We start from the raw sequence: 18643 nt of genomic DNA, 5'->3' as shown, positions 1-18643 counted from the left end.
ATAATATATACAAACACAAACATACACATATGTATACACATGTGCACATACACATATGTATATGTATATCACACATGTATGTGCACACATATATACTCACATATATAGAGATTATGTATCATATATTACATATATACACATAAAATATATGGATAATGGAATGCATAATGGAATAGTATAACCAAATCCCAACTTGGTCACATATTAGCTGAGTGACCATGGGTAAATCACTTAACTTCTCAATGCCCCAAGGAACTTTCTGAGGTTATAATCTATAACTATTTTGCTGATGGGCATCAAAGGAGCAAGTTTCTATATTGAAAGTTGCCAACATTGAAGAGATTACAAGCTTGTACATGTATGTGGGAGGGGGAGATAGAGAGGAGAGGGAGAAGGAGGGAAGGAGGGAAGAAGGAGGGAGGGAAATGGAGGGAGTCAGAGACAGAGTCAGAGACAGAGAGAAAAGGAGGAAGAGGAGAAGGAGGAGGAAGAAGAGGAGCAGGAGGAGGAGGAGGAAAAGGAGGAGAAGGAGGAAGAGGAGGAATTAGATGTCTAAGGTAAAGAGAATATTGTATGTGTGTGTTATGTATGTGTATGTGTGTTATAGATTCTGTGTGTGTGTATTTGTTCCTCTCCTCTGTCTCTGTTTCATCTTTCTCTCTCTCCATTTCTCCATCTCTTCATCTCTCTCTGTCTCTGTCTGTTTCTGTCTCTGTCTGTCTGTCTGTCTCTCCCTTTCTCAAAGTGGGAACCACATTTTTGCCTTTCTTTGCATCTATACCACTTAGTACACTTCCCAGGACATAGTAAGTATAGTATAGTAGGTGCTTAATGAATACTTGACTGACTAGCTGGACCCTTCTGTTTTAGAAGGTTGAGTTGTTACTGATGAAATCAGTCAAAAGCAGAAGACATACTTGCATATGAGATAGGTTCCAGGGAAGGGAGGTCTCCAGGTCCAGATCCTTCAGTTTGATTGGTTGGTTTCTTTCATCTTTTCAAAATCTTTGCTTCCTGAAACATGAATGCCAGTCTTCAAGTGTTTCTCTATTTGCAACACACCTTAGTTTTAGCTGATACTAACAGAGCATGGCTTTGTAGGAATGTAATTCACATCAGAGTGCCTGAAGGGGGACAGAAAAGAGGAATAGAAAAGGAATCTGATAAAGTAGGAAACATAGTAGTGAGGGTATATTTTGCCATTTTACATCCCACTCCTTCCTAATTGTCCCCTTATAACTTTGACTATGTTACTAAAATCATTTTCTACATCTCTTTGGCACATGTATCATTGCTCACTATAACTTCTCTGAATGTACCCCTCAAATGAATCTTTGCAACAGCCCTGCCAAATGTAATGGGCTATGTTGAACTATACACTGATGTCTTCCTAGTTATGTCATTTCTTTTTGAGAAAGGGATATGATTTATAAACACATTTTCTTTGTCATTAGTGCAAGAAATCACGAATATGTGTATGTATGTGTTGTGTGTGTGTGAAAGAGAGAGTGAGAAAAAGAAAGAGAGAGAGATTGAGAGAGAGAGAGAGAGAGAGAGAGAGAGAGAGAGAGAGAGAGAAATGCTCTTTTCTATACTTATGGAGCCAAACTTGACCTACTGCTCCCTAGCCTTCATTGCAGGCTTGGATTCTGTCTCCAAATTTTATGCATCACTATTGCTTAAGAGAATCTATGACTCACTAACTAAACCAGAGGGATTATGTGTAAGGCTCTGACAGTTATTTGACTCTGAATGTTCATGTGAATAACAGATGGTAAAATTAATCATATTATTTGGTATATTAACATGAAACATAAATGGCCAATGTTGCAAATATGTCATTTTAGGGAAGGGACCTATTAAGTTTCTTGAATTATAGAAACATTTGTCACGTGAGTTGTGTTCATGGATATACTGATGTGAGAGATGTGTAATCTGTCCTGAACTGTATGAAACTGATTTAGGGAAACTTGGTTCTGCTGATGACAAGCCATAGGAAAAGAATGTACTCTGTGAAGAAGTTTCATTTTTTTAATGTATCTTAGTAACCTTGCCATCACTAAAAATTGCACATGCATGTAACATTCATGTACAATATATTATACACATACATATATTCACAAAATGAGTTGTAAAATGGAAGTGTGGCCAAATCTCAATTTTGACATATGTTAGCTGAATGGCCATAGGCAAATCAATGAATTTCTCAATGCCCCAAGCAACTTTCTGAAGTTATATAACTTTAAATAACATGATAGACATTTTGCTGATGGAGGAGTTTCTATACTGGGAGTTCCCAAAACTGAAGAGATTACAGGTATATACTAAATAAATATATACATGCATAATATATGTTACATATATTAACACACATGCTATAGATATGCCATAGTAACCTTATTTTGTGCTGTATGTATATATATAATATTATACAATATATAATACATTTCCATTTATATATGTATTGACATATTTGTTTAATCATTTTTAAAAGAGAGCAATTAATACCATCACTGGAAGTTCCCTATGAACTTCTCTGTTTATTTAAGAGAAAAATATCAAGTAACATTCAATTTACTTTCAATAAAACACAGTCATAGCAGGGCAGCTGGTACTTCTATATCACACTACACATTAAGATTTACAACAAATGATGTTTTCTTCTCCTTTGGAGATATGCAGATTTCCATTCTTCAGATTGAAACTTATTCTTGCTGCTGTAATGCAAAGTCTGATTCTACTTTAATTCCCTGACTACAATTCTCTTTTGAAATCCCTGAGAAAATTTTTATGGCTCTCTAAGGGGACAATATCAGCTTAGTGGACATCCCAGTCTATTTCACAGACTTCTCATTGCACATCTCAATTTGCAAACCTTTCATGGCATATGCCACTTGTTACACCAAAAATAAAACAGAGCAAGGAAAGCATTAGAGATGCAGAGCTGCTCCAAGTGCAAAATTCCAATTATCAAAGCCCCAACACAAGCCTTTTATTTTTAAAAATGCCCTTTGATCTGCCCTGTAATTGGCACATTTTCTACAAAGTGACACTGCAACAATTTTATATTGCATTCTATTATTATTTTTCCTGTATAAACAGTAACAGAATATGATACAATGTCAAGTGCACTATTGTGGATGGAAACAAAGCCCAGGCTGGGCGCCTTCCATCTCAGACCCACCTCAGACTCCAGCTCCTCTGAGCTGGGGGAGCTCCCCGTACACCCCTCAGACATGTGGGCCTCAAAACATATTGAAGACCACTTGCTTTCATCGCCAACCCATCACAAGAGATCTTAGAGATTCTGCTGCTGCCACATGTGAGGTCTGCTCTGAATTTTCTATCAGGGACATTGGTAACAGTTGACTGTGGTTAAGGAAAATGATTGGGTTTTAAAATAGCAAGCAATTTGGATATAAAAATGCAAAAGTAAGGGTTAATAAGAACACCCAAGGCCAGAATATAAATGATGAAATTCTAAAAATATTCTCTATTTCAAAAGTAGAACAAAGAAACTATACCTAAGCAAGCCTGCTATCCCCTGGATGTCCCAGGGAATGTCTTCTAATTTCAATATTTTCTGATTGAATACTTTGTTTAAAATGTAAGCTCCCAATGGAGCATTGCTTATAGTGGTATTTTAAAAACAACCACCACCACAACAATGACCATTATTGACTGGTCTTACTGATGTTTTTCTTTCTTTTTCTCTTTTTTTTCCTTTAAAATTTTTCTTTGTTCTAAGAGATACTCTTTGGAAGGAATGAGGTGATGTAAACCTAAGTGACATAAAACAAAAGATAATATTAAAATTTAATTTTAAAAATAAAGTAAGTTCCTTGAAGGTAGGGACCTTTCAGTTTTTACCCTTTCTATTCCTAATACTTAGCGCATAACCTACCATATAATAAATGTTTAATAATACTTTTGGAATTGAATTCAATTCAAAGGTAGATTGGTTGGGGTGGAGGAGGAACAGAACTAAACATAATGTCCTAGCACTTTTTTCAAGTACATTGATGATTTGTTTTATTTTTTTCTCATTCCCTTGTCTACACATTGTGTCCTATAAATCTTTAACAAAACAATGTGGAATAGGGCAAATACTGGATTTGAAGGCAGAAGATCTGGGTTCAACTGCTGACTCTATCACTTGCTGTCTGTGTTATTTTGGGCATGTCACTTAATGTCTCTTGCTGTGATTTTCTTCATCTTTAAAATTAGGGACTTGCATCATGTTTCCTGAACAATGGCTCTCTATTGTCTCTAATATTTTATAGAATAAAATTTCTGCTAATTTTAGTTGATTTATAGCAAAATCTATAAGAGAAACAAAAGGGTATATGCTAATAAAAGTAAGTAATTAATAAGTATCCAAGAGAGGAAATTGGTTATAATGTTCATTTTTTTTTTTTTTGATGAAGACAAGCTTTAGTTTTTTGCAGTGTTGCTTTAAATGACTTTGTATTTCTCACCTATGTGAGATCCTGGCTGCTCATCTGTTGACTGAGCATCGTGTTGACAAAAAGCTTCTCCAATGCTTTTCACTATGTTTATGATGTTTTCCATAGGACTGCATACACAAGACCTATAAAATATAATATGAGTAACCTAATACTGGAAGAACTCACTGGTGACTTAGGTTCTGTACTGTGCTGTTCTGTACTGTATAAACTTAGCTATGTAAAATAAAACACATTAAAATAAAGAAGGTAAAAAGTCTTTAAAAAATAAAACAAGAGTCTTGGACTAGATTCCCTCTGATCTTTTTTTTTTAGTTCTAAATGTGTCATTTTATTTCCTAGTAAGTATAGTATATAGTAGGATATATCAAATCCATAAATGAATATTAATCCCTGATTTCATTGACTAGAAAAAGGGAAAAGGAAAAGAGATGTATTTAAATAAAAAGACAGGGTTTAGAATACCTGGATGAGGTTATAGTGGAGATTTGCCTTTTGAAATCTGTCTTTTTTAGTTTGAGGAGGCTTGTCTCAGGCAGCTACTTTCAAGGAGCTCCTAGATACATAAACATGGGACCTACTCTCTATGATTCTGTATACTTGTCCAGAGTTGGGATGTAAGAGCCCATATTGTCCAATTGATACCTGAACAGAATCTCCTCTGCATCAGATCAACAAGTTTTATTCTAGCCTTATTCTGAAATCCTCCAGTGGAAAGGAACCTACTGAGTCCCAAAATAGCCCATTCTGCTTGTGGGGAGCTCTCACTGTTAGGAAAGTTTTCCTATTGAATCAAAATTTTGCAATTTTCACTCATTGCTCCAATTTCTTTCCTCTTCAGCAAAATGGAAATTGTTTCTTATCCTTATTGTATGTAATTTCCCCTAAATCCTATGTTTAATTCTTTCTATTTATCCTATTTTTGGCATAAAATAAAGAAAAAAAAAGAGGAGAGAAAAAAAAGGAGGAAATAAGGAAGGAGAAAAGGAGGAAAAAAGAAAAGAAGCATTTATTAAGCACTTTATGTTTTTATTCACTTTTTTTTTTGAGGCTGTATGGACCATATTGTCCATGACATTTTCTTGGCAAAGATACTGGAATGGTTTGCCATTTCCTTTTTCAGAGCATTTCGGTAAACAAAATTAAGTGACTTGCTCAGGGTCACACAGCTACAAAGTATCTGAGGTCAGATTTGAACTCTAGTACTCCTTATTCCAGGTCCAGTGCTCTATCCACTGAACATTTTAGCTGCCCCCATTAAGCATTTACATGCTTAATGTAAAAAAAAAATACCTCTTAGGAACTTAACTGATTTGAATGGCTGCTAGCTACTTTGGGAAAGAATTAACACCAAAATCCCTGCCTTGCTGTCAGAACCAATAAAGTCCATATATTATTTTCACTTTTTATTGTGATTTAAATATCTTTTCTTTATTAGTTTTTCTCTTATTGTTGCTCTTGATTTGAAAAAAAAATTAAAGTTGATTGCAATTATACTAAGTATTGAGGAATACAAAAAAGAAATATAAGATAGTCCCTGCTCTTGAAAAGCTCCCATTCTGATGAAAGAGACAACAAAAATGAAGGGTTTCTGTTGCAAATAAGATGAAAAAGTCTTATAGTTCTTAGGAGTTCAGTGACTAAGAAGATGATAATGTTTCTTCCCTTACTGTCATTTCCACTGATAAAACCCTATTAGTTTCTGATTTTGAACCATTTGAAAATGCCAAGAACTTTGTTCTAAGAACTTTTCATGGTCTTTGGTGCCATAAATACTATGGCATGAATAGGATACAATGCCAGACATCATCTTTTCAAGCTGATGTTTGAACTGAAAGCACTGGGATTCTGAAGCTCTTTTGGATAGTTCTCATCAGGATCTGAGGGAAGATTCGTAGGCAGAATGTCCATTTTTCCTCTTGGTAATGGCTTCTAGGCAGGGCTGGAAACATGGTGAGTCTGGAGGAAGCACTGCTCTTTGACAGAACTCTTTGCCTTCAACATCCTGGGCTGTCTCTAATGGGGGTCAGGGGAGATTCTGATCGCGGTCATGATGGTGGTTTAACTTTTGGCATTTGCTACCTCTTCACACTCCTTGAGGATGCCTTGTTGTTGTTATAGATAGCCTGACTTCTTGGCATTTGCTCAGTAGCTAGTGGAGATAACTGTCAGGATTTTTAGGAAAGTCTTTGTTAAGTTTTCCATATTGTGATTAGTATTATTTAGTTTCCTATTTAAGTATATCTCCAGTTCAAAAATTACATTGGGAATTTATAAAATAGTGACTTTTTAGGGATTGGTGTCTATAAAATGCCTCCATCCTTTCGTTTCCATTTTAAATTTGTATACAATCAACATATTTTTGTTTCTTACAGGTGAACTCATTGTAAAGGAACCCATTTTTCTTGATTTTGAAGTCAGAAATGAAATGAACCTCATTGTATTGGCTGAAAGTGACTTGTATACAACCTACTGCAAAGTGACAGTCTTAGTACAAGATGTAAATGATAATGTACCAGTTTTTCATCCAAACACTTACCAAACATCAGTGTCAGAAGGACAGATCTTCAACACACAAATCATACAGGTAAAGCAATATAATTTTATAACTCTTTTCCATTAAAATATGCACTAAAATACATATGAACATAAATCATGTTCATCAAATGAGTCTCTCTGGATTGTTGAAAATCTCTAAGCATCTTTATAGCTTAGAATGGATGCTAATGTATTTCAAAGTAAAGAGTGCTCAATTTATAGTTAGAGAATTGGGATTCAAATTTTAGTTCTGATAATTTATTGTCTGTGTGATCTTCAACATGTCAGTTAAAACCTCAGTTTCTTCTCTTTAAAACATTTAGATTAGGCTTGAGTTGTCTTAAAGAGCTCTTCTAGATCTGCATAGTGTGAAACCGTCTTTAAAATAACTTGGATGGCCCTCTAGATTGATCACCCAGACACCTCCAGGGTGGAATGACTTCCATTTGGCATTATATCGGAATATTCATCAGATTCTTACTGAATGAATATTGTCTCTGAATGATATGATGCTGCCTAGAGGGACCTCTGGTAAGAACAGCTGCAGTGTTTTTGAGATAAAAAAGAGCTTTTTGAAATGAAATTTTCATTGTCCTGGTATGTATTCAAAACATGATTAATCATAGACCTCTGAGGCATATTATCTAATTCACTTATGTTTCAAAAAAGTAAACTGAGGTTTGGGGAGATTGACTTTTAACACTGCTTAAGGATGAAAGTCAATTATACTCACTAGGAAAAATAAAGCTATGGGAAAAAATGAAAATAATAATTGCCATTATTCTTCCCTTTCACATTGCCATTTTCCCCCACAGAAGATCAAGGAAAAAGAAGCCACCCTTTTTCATTCTCAGTGGGAGTTCCTTTCTCACTTCCTAATTGTGGAGAGCTTATCTTCTTATGATGGTAGTATATGTGAATATAAATAGATAAGAATTGTAATACTTTGGGGATGTCTGGATAGTGAATCTAGACTCTGTTACTTCCAGCTATGTTATTTTGGAAGTGGTTTTATAGGATGTAGGCCATGAAGAGCCCTTCAAGGTAATCAGAGAAAATTGAGGGTTTAATTGACATGCTGAAATAAAATGACCTGCATTTGAAGATGGAGTTCCCACACCTAGGAGTTTCTAATACCAATGAAATCTGAGATCTAGTTATCTCCCATTCTATTAAATGTTCTGTCTCATTTGGATTATAAATGTGCATGGGACAAATAATTATACCATCTATTCCTATCTCACTGTGAGATTTTAAAAAAATAAATTTTGCATATCTCAGTTTTCAGATTATAGTTAATTTTTTTCTGTTAAATGTGGTTGCCACCCAATTTAGGACTTTATTATGAAATCCAAATGTTATGGAAAATCAAACATATTATTAGATTTTTTGTTTTTATAGAAACCAAATCTCAAAAATGCATTGTTGGTTCTCATAGTCACAAAAATCATTAGTTTTCTCTGTATGAGATGTTGTTAAATCTAAATACTAAATGCTAAATGCCTGTGGAGAAAGACACAAGACTATTGTGTTTATTTACAACCTAGCCTGAAGAAATCAGCAAATGACTCCTTGTTGAGAGTCAAGTTTCTATAAAATATACATTCCACAATTTCTTTGGGTTATGTTTACCTCCATAGAGTTCACTTTAAACTCAAATTTCCATAAGGAATTAAAACTTATCACCTTACTTACTTTGCTAATTTGTCTAGAAAAAAAATTAGGAAGAAAAAAATACACACACACACACACACACACACACATATATATATATATGAAAATACATACAGTCACATGGTCATACAGGTGAGGTGCTGGAAATACATTAATGAAGTCAAATACTTTGACACATTAAAGCACATATAGACTAATGAAAGATTTACATTCCCATAGGTGTTTGCTGTTGACCTTGACAGTGGATTGAATGGGCAAATTGAGTATTCAATTCTCTCAGGAAACCAGGATGAAGCATTTCAGATTGATGCAGTGAGTGGTGTAATAGCAACTAATATGGTTCTGGATTATGAACTCACCAATTCCTACAGGTTTGTTGGAATACTTCAGTGTGGCTTTTGCCTTTGTCTGCATAGGATTGTAGATTGCTTTTTATCATATTCATTTAAATGATTGAAATCAACCCCCCCTTCTTTGACCATTTATAGTGATATATTAATTCTTTAGGAAACATTTATTGGTTGAGTTTGGACCATTATTTCCTTGATCTTTCCTTTTCTTTTTTAGTTGTCTCATGATATAGAGATTTGAGAGCTTAAGGGAAGTGTTTCCCTTAGAGAAATTTCCTAGTTAGAGAAAAACTTGCTTTATACACAGCAATTAATCAATTGACTGACAAATAGTTTCTAGACTCTACTTATGTCTAGCTCCTTGATAGGCACTGGGAAATGACAAAAAAATGAAGTAGTTTCTGTCCTTCAGAAGCATTTGGAGAAATAAAATATATACCTTTAAAAGAATCCAAAGTAACTACAAAATGATAGGGATGGGACTAGACATCTAGGAGATCAGGAAAAACCTAGAGAAGGTAGCACTTAAATCAGTCATTGAAAGAAAGTAGAAATCCTTTTAAATTGAAATGATGACAGAGTAAATATATTCTGTGCATGAAGAAGAGCGTGTTCAAGAGCAGACTTAGGAGCTGTATGTTGTAAGCCATTTGGATAAGATGATAAAGGTTACCAAAGGAAAATATGTGCCATAAATCTGGAAAGGTAGGCTGGAAAATACAGGTTTAACTGAAGTCATTAAGAGTGGAGGTGGGGATAGAAGAGAGTTACGTACTAGGAATATTTTCAATGTTGACAATAGAGGACTCTTTTGGAAACAAGAAGAAAAAATGTTCCCTAGGATTTACATTGCCAAGGAGAAATCTGAATTTAAACTGGGGAAGGATGAACAAACTCCATTGCCAGCATCTAATGCTGCCAGTGTTTTCTAATTAAAACCTATGCTGGACTCTCATTTGTAAAACATTAGGACACATAAGGGCTATGTGAAGGGCAGACTTCCAGTGATTTAGAAATATAATCCCCACGCTTGGGTTACTGCATCATTTTTTAAGGACAGATTTTTCATATATTTCCCCATCTGTAGAGAAACATAGAAATAACAATTTTAAACTCAAGCCCTTGTTGATTTTGGACAATGTCCCAGGCCATCTGAATTCCCTTGATGACTCCTATCCTAACATTTAGGTCACCTTCTTGCTTCTAATGAAACATCATTGATCCATCTCTGAGATCAGAGGGTCATTTGAGGCTTATTATTTTAGGGAAATTTTTGCTCAAGCCAGCAAAATAACTGACCAGAAAGGAGGACTTATCCTAAAGGAATTGAGGGAGACTTTTAAATTTAGATGAAATCAAGAATGTTAGAGAACATTGGGATGAGATCAATGGAATCCATGTTAATGGAGGTCAGAGGAAAGGGTGCCATCATTTTGCAACAGAATTTTGAGACATCAAAATCCTATAGATAAGAAGGTTATAGAAAGGATTGATATGAGTAATCTACTGTAGTTTGAAATAAAAGTGCCATAAAGTATTAATAATGTATTAGTATAACATGATGATTGGTAGATACCTCCTCTGTTGAGAGCAAAGAAAAGAAGATGACATCAAAAAAGATGAGGGGTCACATGATGAGATTGAGGGATGACTAATGGCTAACCTGTATATTCTCCTAGTCATCTAATTATATACAGAAGTGAAAAAGTTTTCCAACATTTTGGAGTAACCTCCTAATTCTAATGGGAGGATAAAGACAAGTGCTAGTTAGGATGGAGAAGTAGACAAGGTTTAGCATTTGTAACAGTAAGAATATTCACATCGCTGAACTCACAGACTCTTTTGAACATTTGTACATTAACATAAGTACATTAGCTACAGGTTAGTTAATGAAGTGTGTTCCTATTATCATGGCTTTGAGGAGTATCTTTTTGACTCAGGCAATAATTACTGCATTTCTCAATGGATGCAGTCAAAATAGCCCTTCTTTTATCAATCATTTCTAGTCTTGGTTGGTATTAAAGTAAAATAGACCTGGATTCTTTTCTCCTGGAAGGAGAGAATTTTGACAAATGCCCTATTGAAACCTAAAAGAAGATTTGGTGGGTGGAACAGGAAATTATAGCAATGGTAATTGAGAGCTTTCCAATTCAAGTTCTGATGTTGGATGCTCGCATGGCACGGAGAAAAGATTGTTTGACCATCATCAGCAAGCAATAAAACGGAGCCTGAGTGGGAAAGGGCCCCTCTAAAGTTGGGCAGTTTCATTTGTAGTCTGTTGAAGCCACAATCAAGGCAGTGGTTCTCCTTCTGCATATGGCCAACTGGATGGAAGACAACCAACTAATTTCCCAAAGGTTGCCAAGAAACTATCATAAGTGACTTGATGCCTCTTAGAAGTTATACAAAGTTCATTGTAAGAGCTACAGCCATAATTTTCACTTGTCCTTTGAGCCTCTGAGTCACCCTTAACTTGTCCTCTTACTTTAAAACTAAATGATATATATTTCTCTATATCAAAGATTTCTACTTTTTTTTCCTTCCTGACATGGACATTATATATAATCTCCCATTCTCAATTCCCCCAAAACATTATAAAGACCTGAAAATAGGGCTAGTTACAGGGGAAGGGCTGACAGAACATCTACTTTGATGTCTTGGCTAAGATACCAGCATAAGATTCCTTTTCTTCAGAGAAACATTAGAAGATGATTATTTTTAGTAAAATATTTCCATATGTACCTTACTGATATTCATTGTAGACAAAACAAACCCTTCTACATGGAATTATTTCTATGCCCTGATTGAGCAGAATTTTACAATTCAGATTCTGTGTTCTATTGAAAGACCCTAAACTGCAAGCAACCATTAAGCCACCAGTTGTTTGTGAATGGCAAGAGTACCCATAAATTAGATCACTAACACCCTTGAGACCCAGACATAGCATTAAAACATGGAGAAAATTACAAATATCTATTTGTAGTTTCATTTAGAAATATATGACATGGAAGAAAAAACCTCATATGGTCTGATGATGGAAAGGGATCAGGAGAAGTAAGTGTGACAACTGGACAGGACCTGTTTTGCTAAAAGCAGTTTTGGCAGATAGGGGAGTCTGAAGCCCATTTTTGGAATGAAGTATTCTTGGTAAATCTTGGAGTTGACTTAGCACCTCTAATGACTTCAGCTATTGGATGAGTGTCCCCTCAAAATGTTTGGCTTTCACTTCTAGACCTATGTCACTTGCCACTGTTGTTTTCATTGGCTGGGAAGTTATTTATTGGGAGTGAAGCCTTTCCCTAGTGAATACAAACAAGTTCCATAGCAATCCAAGCTTTTCTCTCTACCAAGCATTTCTGTATAAATTTGTGTTGTGAATTTATTTTCATGGACTCAACAGATCTTAGAGCTATAGTTAAAAGGAACTTTAGAGATCATCTGATCCAACTTCTTCATTTTATAGATAAAAAAACTAAGGCCCAGAGATGTCATGTAGGCAGTAAATAGCAGAGCCAGGGTTTACCTCTGGGTCCTGGGATTCAGCTTTACAAAATCAGCATGATACTTCCCATTCCTCTTATCTTACTTGCTATATTATAATTTTTAAGATCAGGGACTCTGATCCTTGCTAGCTAACCCTTTGAAATATAACAGTACATATTTAATTACTACTAGTTATAGCAGCATAAAGTCATGAAAAAGAGCATGGGACAAAATATAAGAAGACATAAATTCTCATTCTTTGTTTAAACACAGGTCTTATTTTCTTCCAATTGTTTAATATTTTATTTTCTTCCAATTACATGAAAAAACAATTTTTACATTAATTTTTAGAACTTTGAATTCCAGACAGAAGAAGTTTTCTTCCCTCCCTACTCCCCATCATTGAGAAAGCAAGCAGTTTGACATAGGTAATACACATGTAAACATACAAAATTTTTTCCATAATAGTCATGTCATGAAAGACTAGATACACCAAAAAAATCCCTCAAAAAAGTTTTCTAAAGGTATGTTTCAATTTATATTCAAACACCATCAGTTCTTTCTATGGATATGGATAGCACTTTTTATCATAAATACTTCAAAACTGTCTTGTATACACAACTGATGATCTTACAATATTGCTGCTACTTTGTACATGGTACATTCCACTTTGCATCATTTCATGTAAGTCTTTCTAAATTTTTTTAGAGCATCTTGCTCAGTGTTTGATATGGCACAAAATTATTCCATCATAATCACATACCACAATTTGTTCAGCATGGACATCCCCCTCAATTTCCTATTCTTTGCCACTAGAAAAGAGTGGCTATAAATATTTTTGTACACATAGGTTCTTTTCCTTTTTTAATCTTCTTTGAGATACAGACCTAGTAATGGTATTGCTAGATCAAAAAGTATAAATGGTTTTATAGTCCTTTGACCATAGTTCCAAATTGTTCTACAGAATGATTGAAAAAGTTCACAACTCTACCAATAGTGCGTTAATGTCTCATTTTTCCTAAATCCCATCTAACATTGCCATCTTCCTTGTTTGTCTTATTACCCAATCTAAGAGATATAAGGTAGTAATCCAAATTGTTTTACTTTTACTTTGCATTTCTTTAAACAATGTTGTTACAGCATTCCATCATGTGGTCACATATAACTTTGATTACTTCATCTGAAAACTTCATATTTTTTGATCATTCATCATTTGGGGAATGGCTCTTATTTTATTTGACTTACTTTTTTATGCACTTGAGAAATGGTATCTTTATGAGAGAAATTTACTTCAAAAAGTTTTTCATAATTACAATTGCTAATTGTATTTCCACATCCCATTTATTTTATTCTCTCTCTCCTATCATCCTGTCTCTCCTTTAAAAAGTGTTTCTGATTACCTCTTCCCCCAATCTATCTTTCCTTTGATCACTCCACCTTCTCTTATCCCCTTTTCCTCCAATTTTCCTGTAGAGTAAGATAGATTTCTATACCAAATTGAATATTGATATCAAATTGTTTCTTTCTGACTACTTGAAATATTTTCTCCTTGACCTCAGAGCTCTGGAATTTGAGTATAATATTACTGGGAGTTTTCATTTTGGAATCTCTTTCAAGAAGTGATCAGTGATCTATTTTACTTTCTGGTTCTAGAATATTGGGACAATTTTCCTTGATAATTTCTTAAAAGATAATGTCTAGGCTCTTTTTTTTTTAATCACATCTTTCAGTTTTCCAGGTCAGTTACAATGAGATATTTCACATTGTCTTCTATTTTTTCATTCTTTTGGTTTTGTGTTATTTTTTCTTGATTTCTCATAAAGTTCTTAGTGTTCATTTGTTCAATTCTAATTTTTAAGGAATTATTTTCTTCAGTGAGCTGTTGTACTTCTTTTTTCCATTTGGCCAGTTATATTCTTTATGACATTCTTTTTTTCCATTGACTTTTTGTACTTTCTTTACCATTTGGCCTAGTCTGTTTTTAAAGTGTTATTTTCTTCAGTATTTTTTGTGTCTCCCTTACCAAGTCTCCTTTATTCATTTTTCATGATTTTTTTTGTATCACTTTCATTTCTCTTACCAATTTTTCCTCTATATCTTTAACTTGATTTTCAAAATCCTTTTTTTCATTTTTCTGAGGTCTGAGATTAATTCATATTTTTCTTATAGGTTTTGGAGATAGAAGCATTGATTTTGTTATCTTTTAAGTATATAATTTGTTCTTCCTTAGCTTCATAATAACTTTATATTGTCAGAATCTTTTTCTGTTGTTTGCTTGGTTCTCTACCCTATTATTTTACTTTAACTCTTAGTTAAAAATAGGGCTTTGCTTCCAGAGTGGAAGCTGCAACATCCCAAAGCTTCAGGGGTTTTGTGCAGCTGTTTTTAGAGTTATTTCTAAGGATCTGTAAGTTTTTATTTTTTCCTAGATGTCTCTCCTTAGAGAGACATTTACTCCTCTCCTTGTCTGTGCTCAAGTCTGTGAATGACCACAAGCATTTTTTTTCTTTTTTAGAACTATGAGGAGTGTCAGTGCTCCACTGTGGCTGCAAGCTCTGATGTTTTGGTGCCCCTCCTTTCCCTAACATTGACACTCAGATCTAAGTATGGGCAGAGCAACCGAGTCTTGCTTCAGTGCTAGCATAAACCTCTGTAATATCTTTCTGAGCAGTTGTTTTACCCCTTTAGCATCTATGGACTGAGAGCTCTGGAAGCAGCCACTGCTGTTGCTGATTCAGTGGCTCCCAAAGCATGTTCTAGGTTTGCTCAGTCTGGAGCTATGTTGAGCACCTGTGCTGTCCTGGATTCCATTCTCACTGAGGTGCAACAGACCTTTCTTGCTGAGCTTCTAAATTATCTTAAATTTTTTTTACTCCATCTTTTCTGGGTTCTGCCATTGTAGAATTTGTTTAGAGCCATTCTTTAAAAATATGTGGAGGGATTTAAGGGAGAGTCTAGGTGAGTCCCTGCCTTTATTCTACCATCTGGGCTCCTTTGCCATGAATTACTCATTCTACCTTCTTCTTAGCAGTTGCTAGATCTTAATATCTTTCCATGTCTCAGTTTCCTCTTTTGTAAAATGAGAATAACAATTATACCAACACTTCTCATATCCTGGGACTGTTGTGAAGGTTCATTAAGGTGAGATAAATGGAAGTGCTTAGCAAACTCTTAAATGCTATGCCAACATTAGATTAAATAATGCTGGTCTTTTCTTTTGACTTTCACTTTTTTAAATGTTTTGAGTAGGGATCTGAAATATCTCAATGCAAAACAACTCTTTTAAAGTTGTATTTTTTCCTTTTTTGTGAATATAACATTTTATTTTTCCCATTTACATGTGAAAATATTTTACATTCTTTTTTTTTAAAAAAAATTAAGTTCCAAATTCTCTCCTCCTTTTCCCCCTTTTCTCATCCCTGAGACAATAAACTATTTGGTATAGGTTATACATGTGCAATCGTACAAAACATATTCATATATTAGTCACATTATGAAAGAAAACATAGACAGAAAAGAAACATGAAAAAAATAAAGTTAAAAATGGTATGCTTTGATCTTCATTCAGATTCCATAAGTCCATTCAGACTGGAGATTAATAGAGAATCTGAAAAAAATCTTAATGAAAAACAACTCTTTTAAAATTATCTTTTTTTAAATTTTTTGTGAATATAACATTATATTTTTCCCAATTACATGTGAAAATAATTTTAACATTCATTTTTTTTAAAAAATTGAGTTCCAAATTGTTTCCCTCCTTTTCTCCCTTTCCCCATCTCTGAGACAATAAGCAAATTGATATAGATTGTACATTTGTAATCGTGCAAAACATATTTCCATATTAGTCACATTATGAAAGTAAATGCAAACAGAAAAGAAACATAAAAAAATAAGTGAAAATGGTATGCTCCGATCTTCATTCAGACTCCATCAGTTCTTTCTCTGAAGATGCATAGCATTTTCCATCATGAATCCTTTGGCACTGTCTTAGATTATTGTATCTCTGAGAATAGTTAGGTTATTTACAGTTGATCATCATAAAATTTTGCCATAACTGTTTACTCTATTCTCCTGCTTCTGCTCAAGAAATTATATTTTTGACAGTAAGATAAATATGTCATGTAGTTTCCAGGTCATGTTCTTAACCTAAAGGATTGGAGAAGGCATGAAGATTATTCTTGGAGGCATCTCTTTCTCCAGTGCACTGAGCATTCTTTGGGGGAAGAATACATTCTACAGATTGTCTCCCAGAAGTTATTCATTTGTTTTGACATAAACAGATTTCAATCTCTTAGGACTTGTTGGACTGGATTATTCAAACTTGTCAAAAAAATAAATTCAGTCTCTCATTCTTGTGTCAAAATATATATTTCTTTGTTCAAAAATGTGATTTGGAAAAAGCAGTGCCAGGGGAAAAATTAAGTAGCTAGGCAGTTCATTTTTCATTTTCTTCTGGATATTTAGTATTAATGTTGTTTTTTCTTCACCCCAATTTCTTCCACAAACTAGCTTGGTTGTACACGCTGCTGATAAAGGGATACCCAGGCTTTCTGCTACAGCTGTAGTCAAAATTCAAGTGGTAGATCTTAATGATAATATCCCAGCCTTCCTTCCCTTTGAACGAGTGGAAGTTCCAGAAAGTAAGTGTGAAAATCATCAGACTGTCGTTTTGATTTCTGTTAATTGAATAACCTAAGTGAAGTTCTGTGTTTTTATTGGGTTATATCCACCAAGAGCAATTAAAAGTTCGATTACTTGCAGAGAACCATATTTGGCTGATCACACACCTGAAGGTCTAATTATTTCACAGAGGCCTTTGGCAGTCTGGTGAATACTGTGGATTTTCTCTAAGAATAGTTTTTGAATATAATCTTTTTAAATGCCTAAAATAGAATATGAAAATTTTTAAAAAGTCAATTATATTGAAACATGATTATCATTTTTTTTTAAAGTTAACAAATCCCAGATTAAATATTCCTGCTCTAGTGGGATATAACTTTCTGTCTAAGTTGGGTCCTCTGGGAACTTGTGTCAGTACAATAGATTGCTATTGTTGTGGTGGTGGTTGTTTTTCATTCTCAAAGAGGACCATGACATCAGGAAAGTAATTCCATAATATGCATAGGTTACTACCACAAAGGTCAAGGAAGCTGGTGGGGGAATAACTTCCAGAGCCAGTTTCTCAATAATTTTTTCCCAAGATAACTCAAGAGAGTAGTTGTTAGACATTAATGCCATTTTGATAGTAAAGACTGAGAATTTTTCATAAATATATATGAAATAAAAATTCACATATTTATATTCATATATACCCTTATATATCTACATCTATTTGTCTATACATCTTTATCTATATCTCTCTATCTAAGTAATCATTCTCCTTGTAAGTGACATGGATCTTACATATGCTGCCTGTGTCCATCATTTCAATATATTCAACCTCTCTCCAAGGCAAAAATCTATCAGGTTCTGCAGAACTGTTAACAAGATTGGCATTTCCCCTCACCTTTTCCTAAATTTCTGAAAAGAACAGGAGAGGGAAACTACTGCTGCATAATTTTTAAATAATTAGTATAAAGAAGACCTCTCCCTATTGACAAAGTGATATTATTTGATCTCTAAAAAAGGAGGGGGTAACTTGCTATTGGTATCAATGGAATGAGTTCCACTGATGTAACTACAGCCTTAAAGTATGGTGAACCACTTTAAAGAATAGAAAATTTCATCTAAGGAATTCAGAATTCTGTTACAAGAACTATGTATCTTAACTGGTATTCTGTGAGTATTCTGAACCCTTTTGAACTGGGATGTCTTATGAATCTTGGGGATAAGTATACCTAGGGTATTTTACTTTATTTTATTATTATTATTATTATTTTTGCTGAGGCAATTGAGATTAAATGACTTGACCAGAGTCACACAGCTAGGAAGTGTTAAGTATCTGATGTCAGATTTGAACTCAGGTCCTCCTGACTTCAGTACTGGTGCTCTGTCCACTATGCCATTTGGCTGCCCCCCCCAGGGCATTTTAAAATGTAGATTAATATCTAATTAATACCTTCACTTCCACTCCCACTTCAGAAGAACAAGGTTATCTTTTAGTTTATACTTTAGAATCTTCCTTCTATTTAC

General features: G+C 34.3%; 1 protein-coding gene across 1 annotated transcript in view; it reads left to right on the top strand.

Moving 5' to 3' along the window:
- DCHS2 (dachsous cadherin-related 2) overlaps positions 1-18643 on the top strand; it is a 316790-nt gene that overhangs the window by 286652 nt on the left and 11495 nt on the right. Inside the window, exons 15-17 of the mRNA XM_031942473.1 lie at positions 6842-7053; positions 8898-9049; positions 17021-17151. Coding sequence (XP_031798333.1) covers positions 6842-7053; positions 8898-9049; positions 17021-17151 — 495 coding nt within the window. The remainder of the gene's footprint in view (positions 1-6841; positions 7054-8897; positions 9050-17020; positions 17152-18643) is intronic.

The sequence above is a fragment of the Sarcophilus harrisii genome, chromosome 6 (genome assembly GCF_902635505.1).
Source record: "Sarcophilus harrisii chromosome 6, mSarHar1.11, whole genome shotgun sequence".
NCBI lineage: Eukaryota > Metazoa > Chordata > Mammalia > Dasyuromorphia > Dasyuridae > Sarcophilus > Sarcophilus harrisii.
Note: the sequence above shows the minus strand (reverse complement) of the source record. Positions and strands in the feature narration are given on the sequence as shown.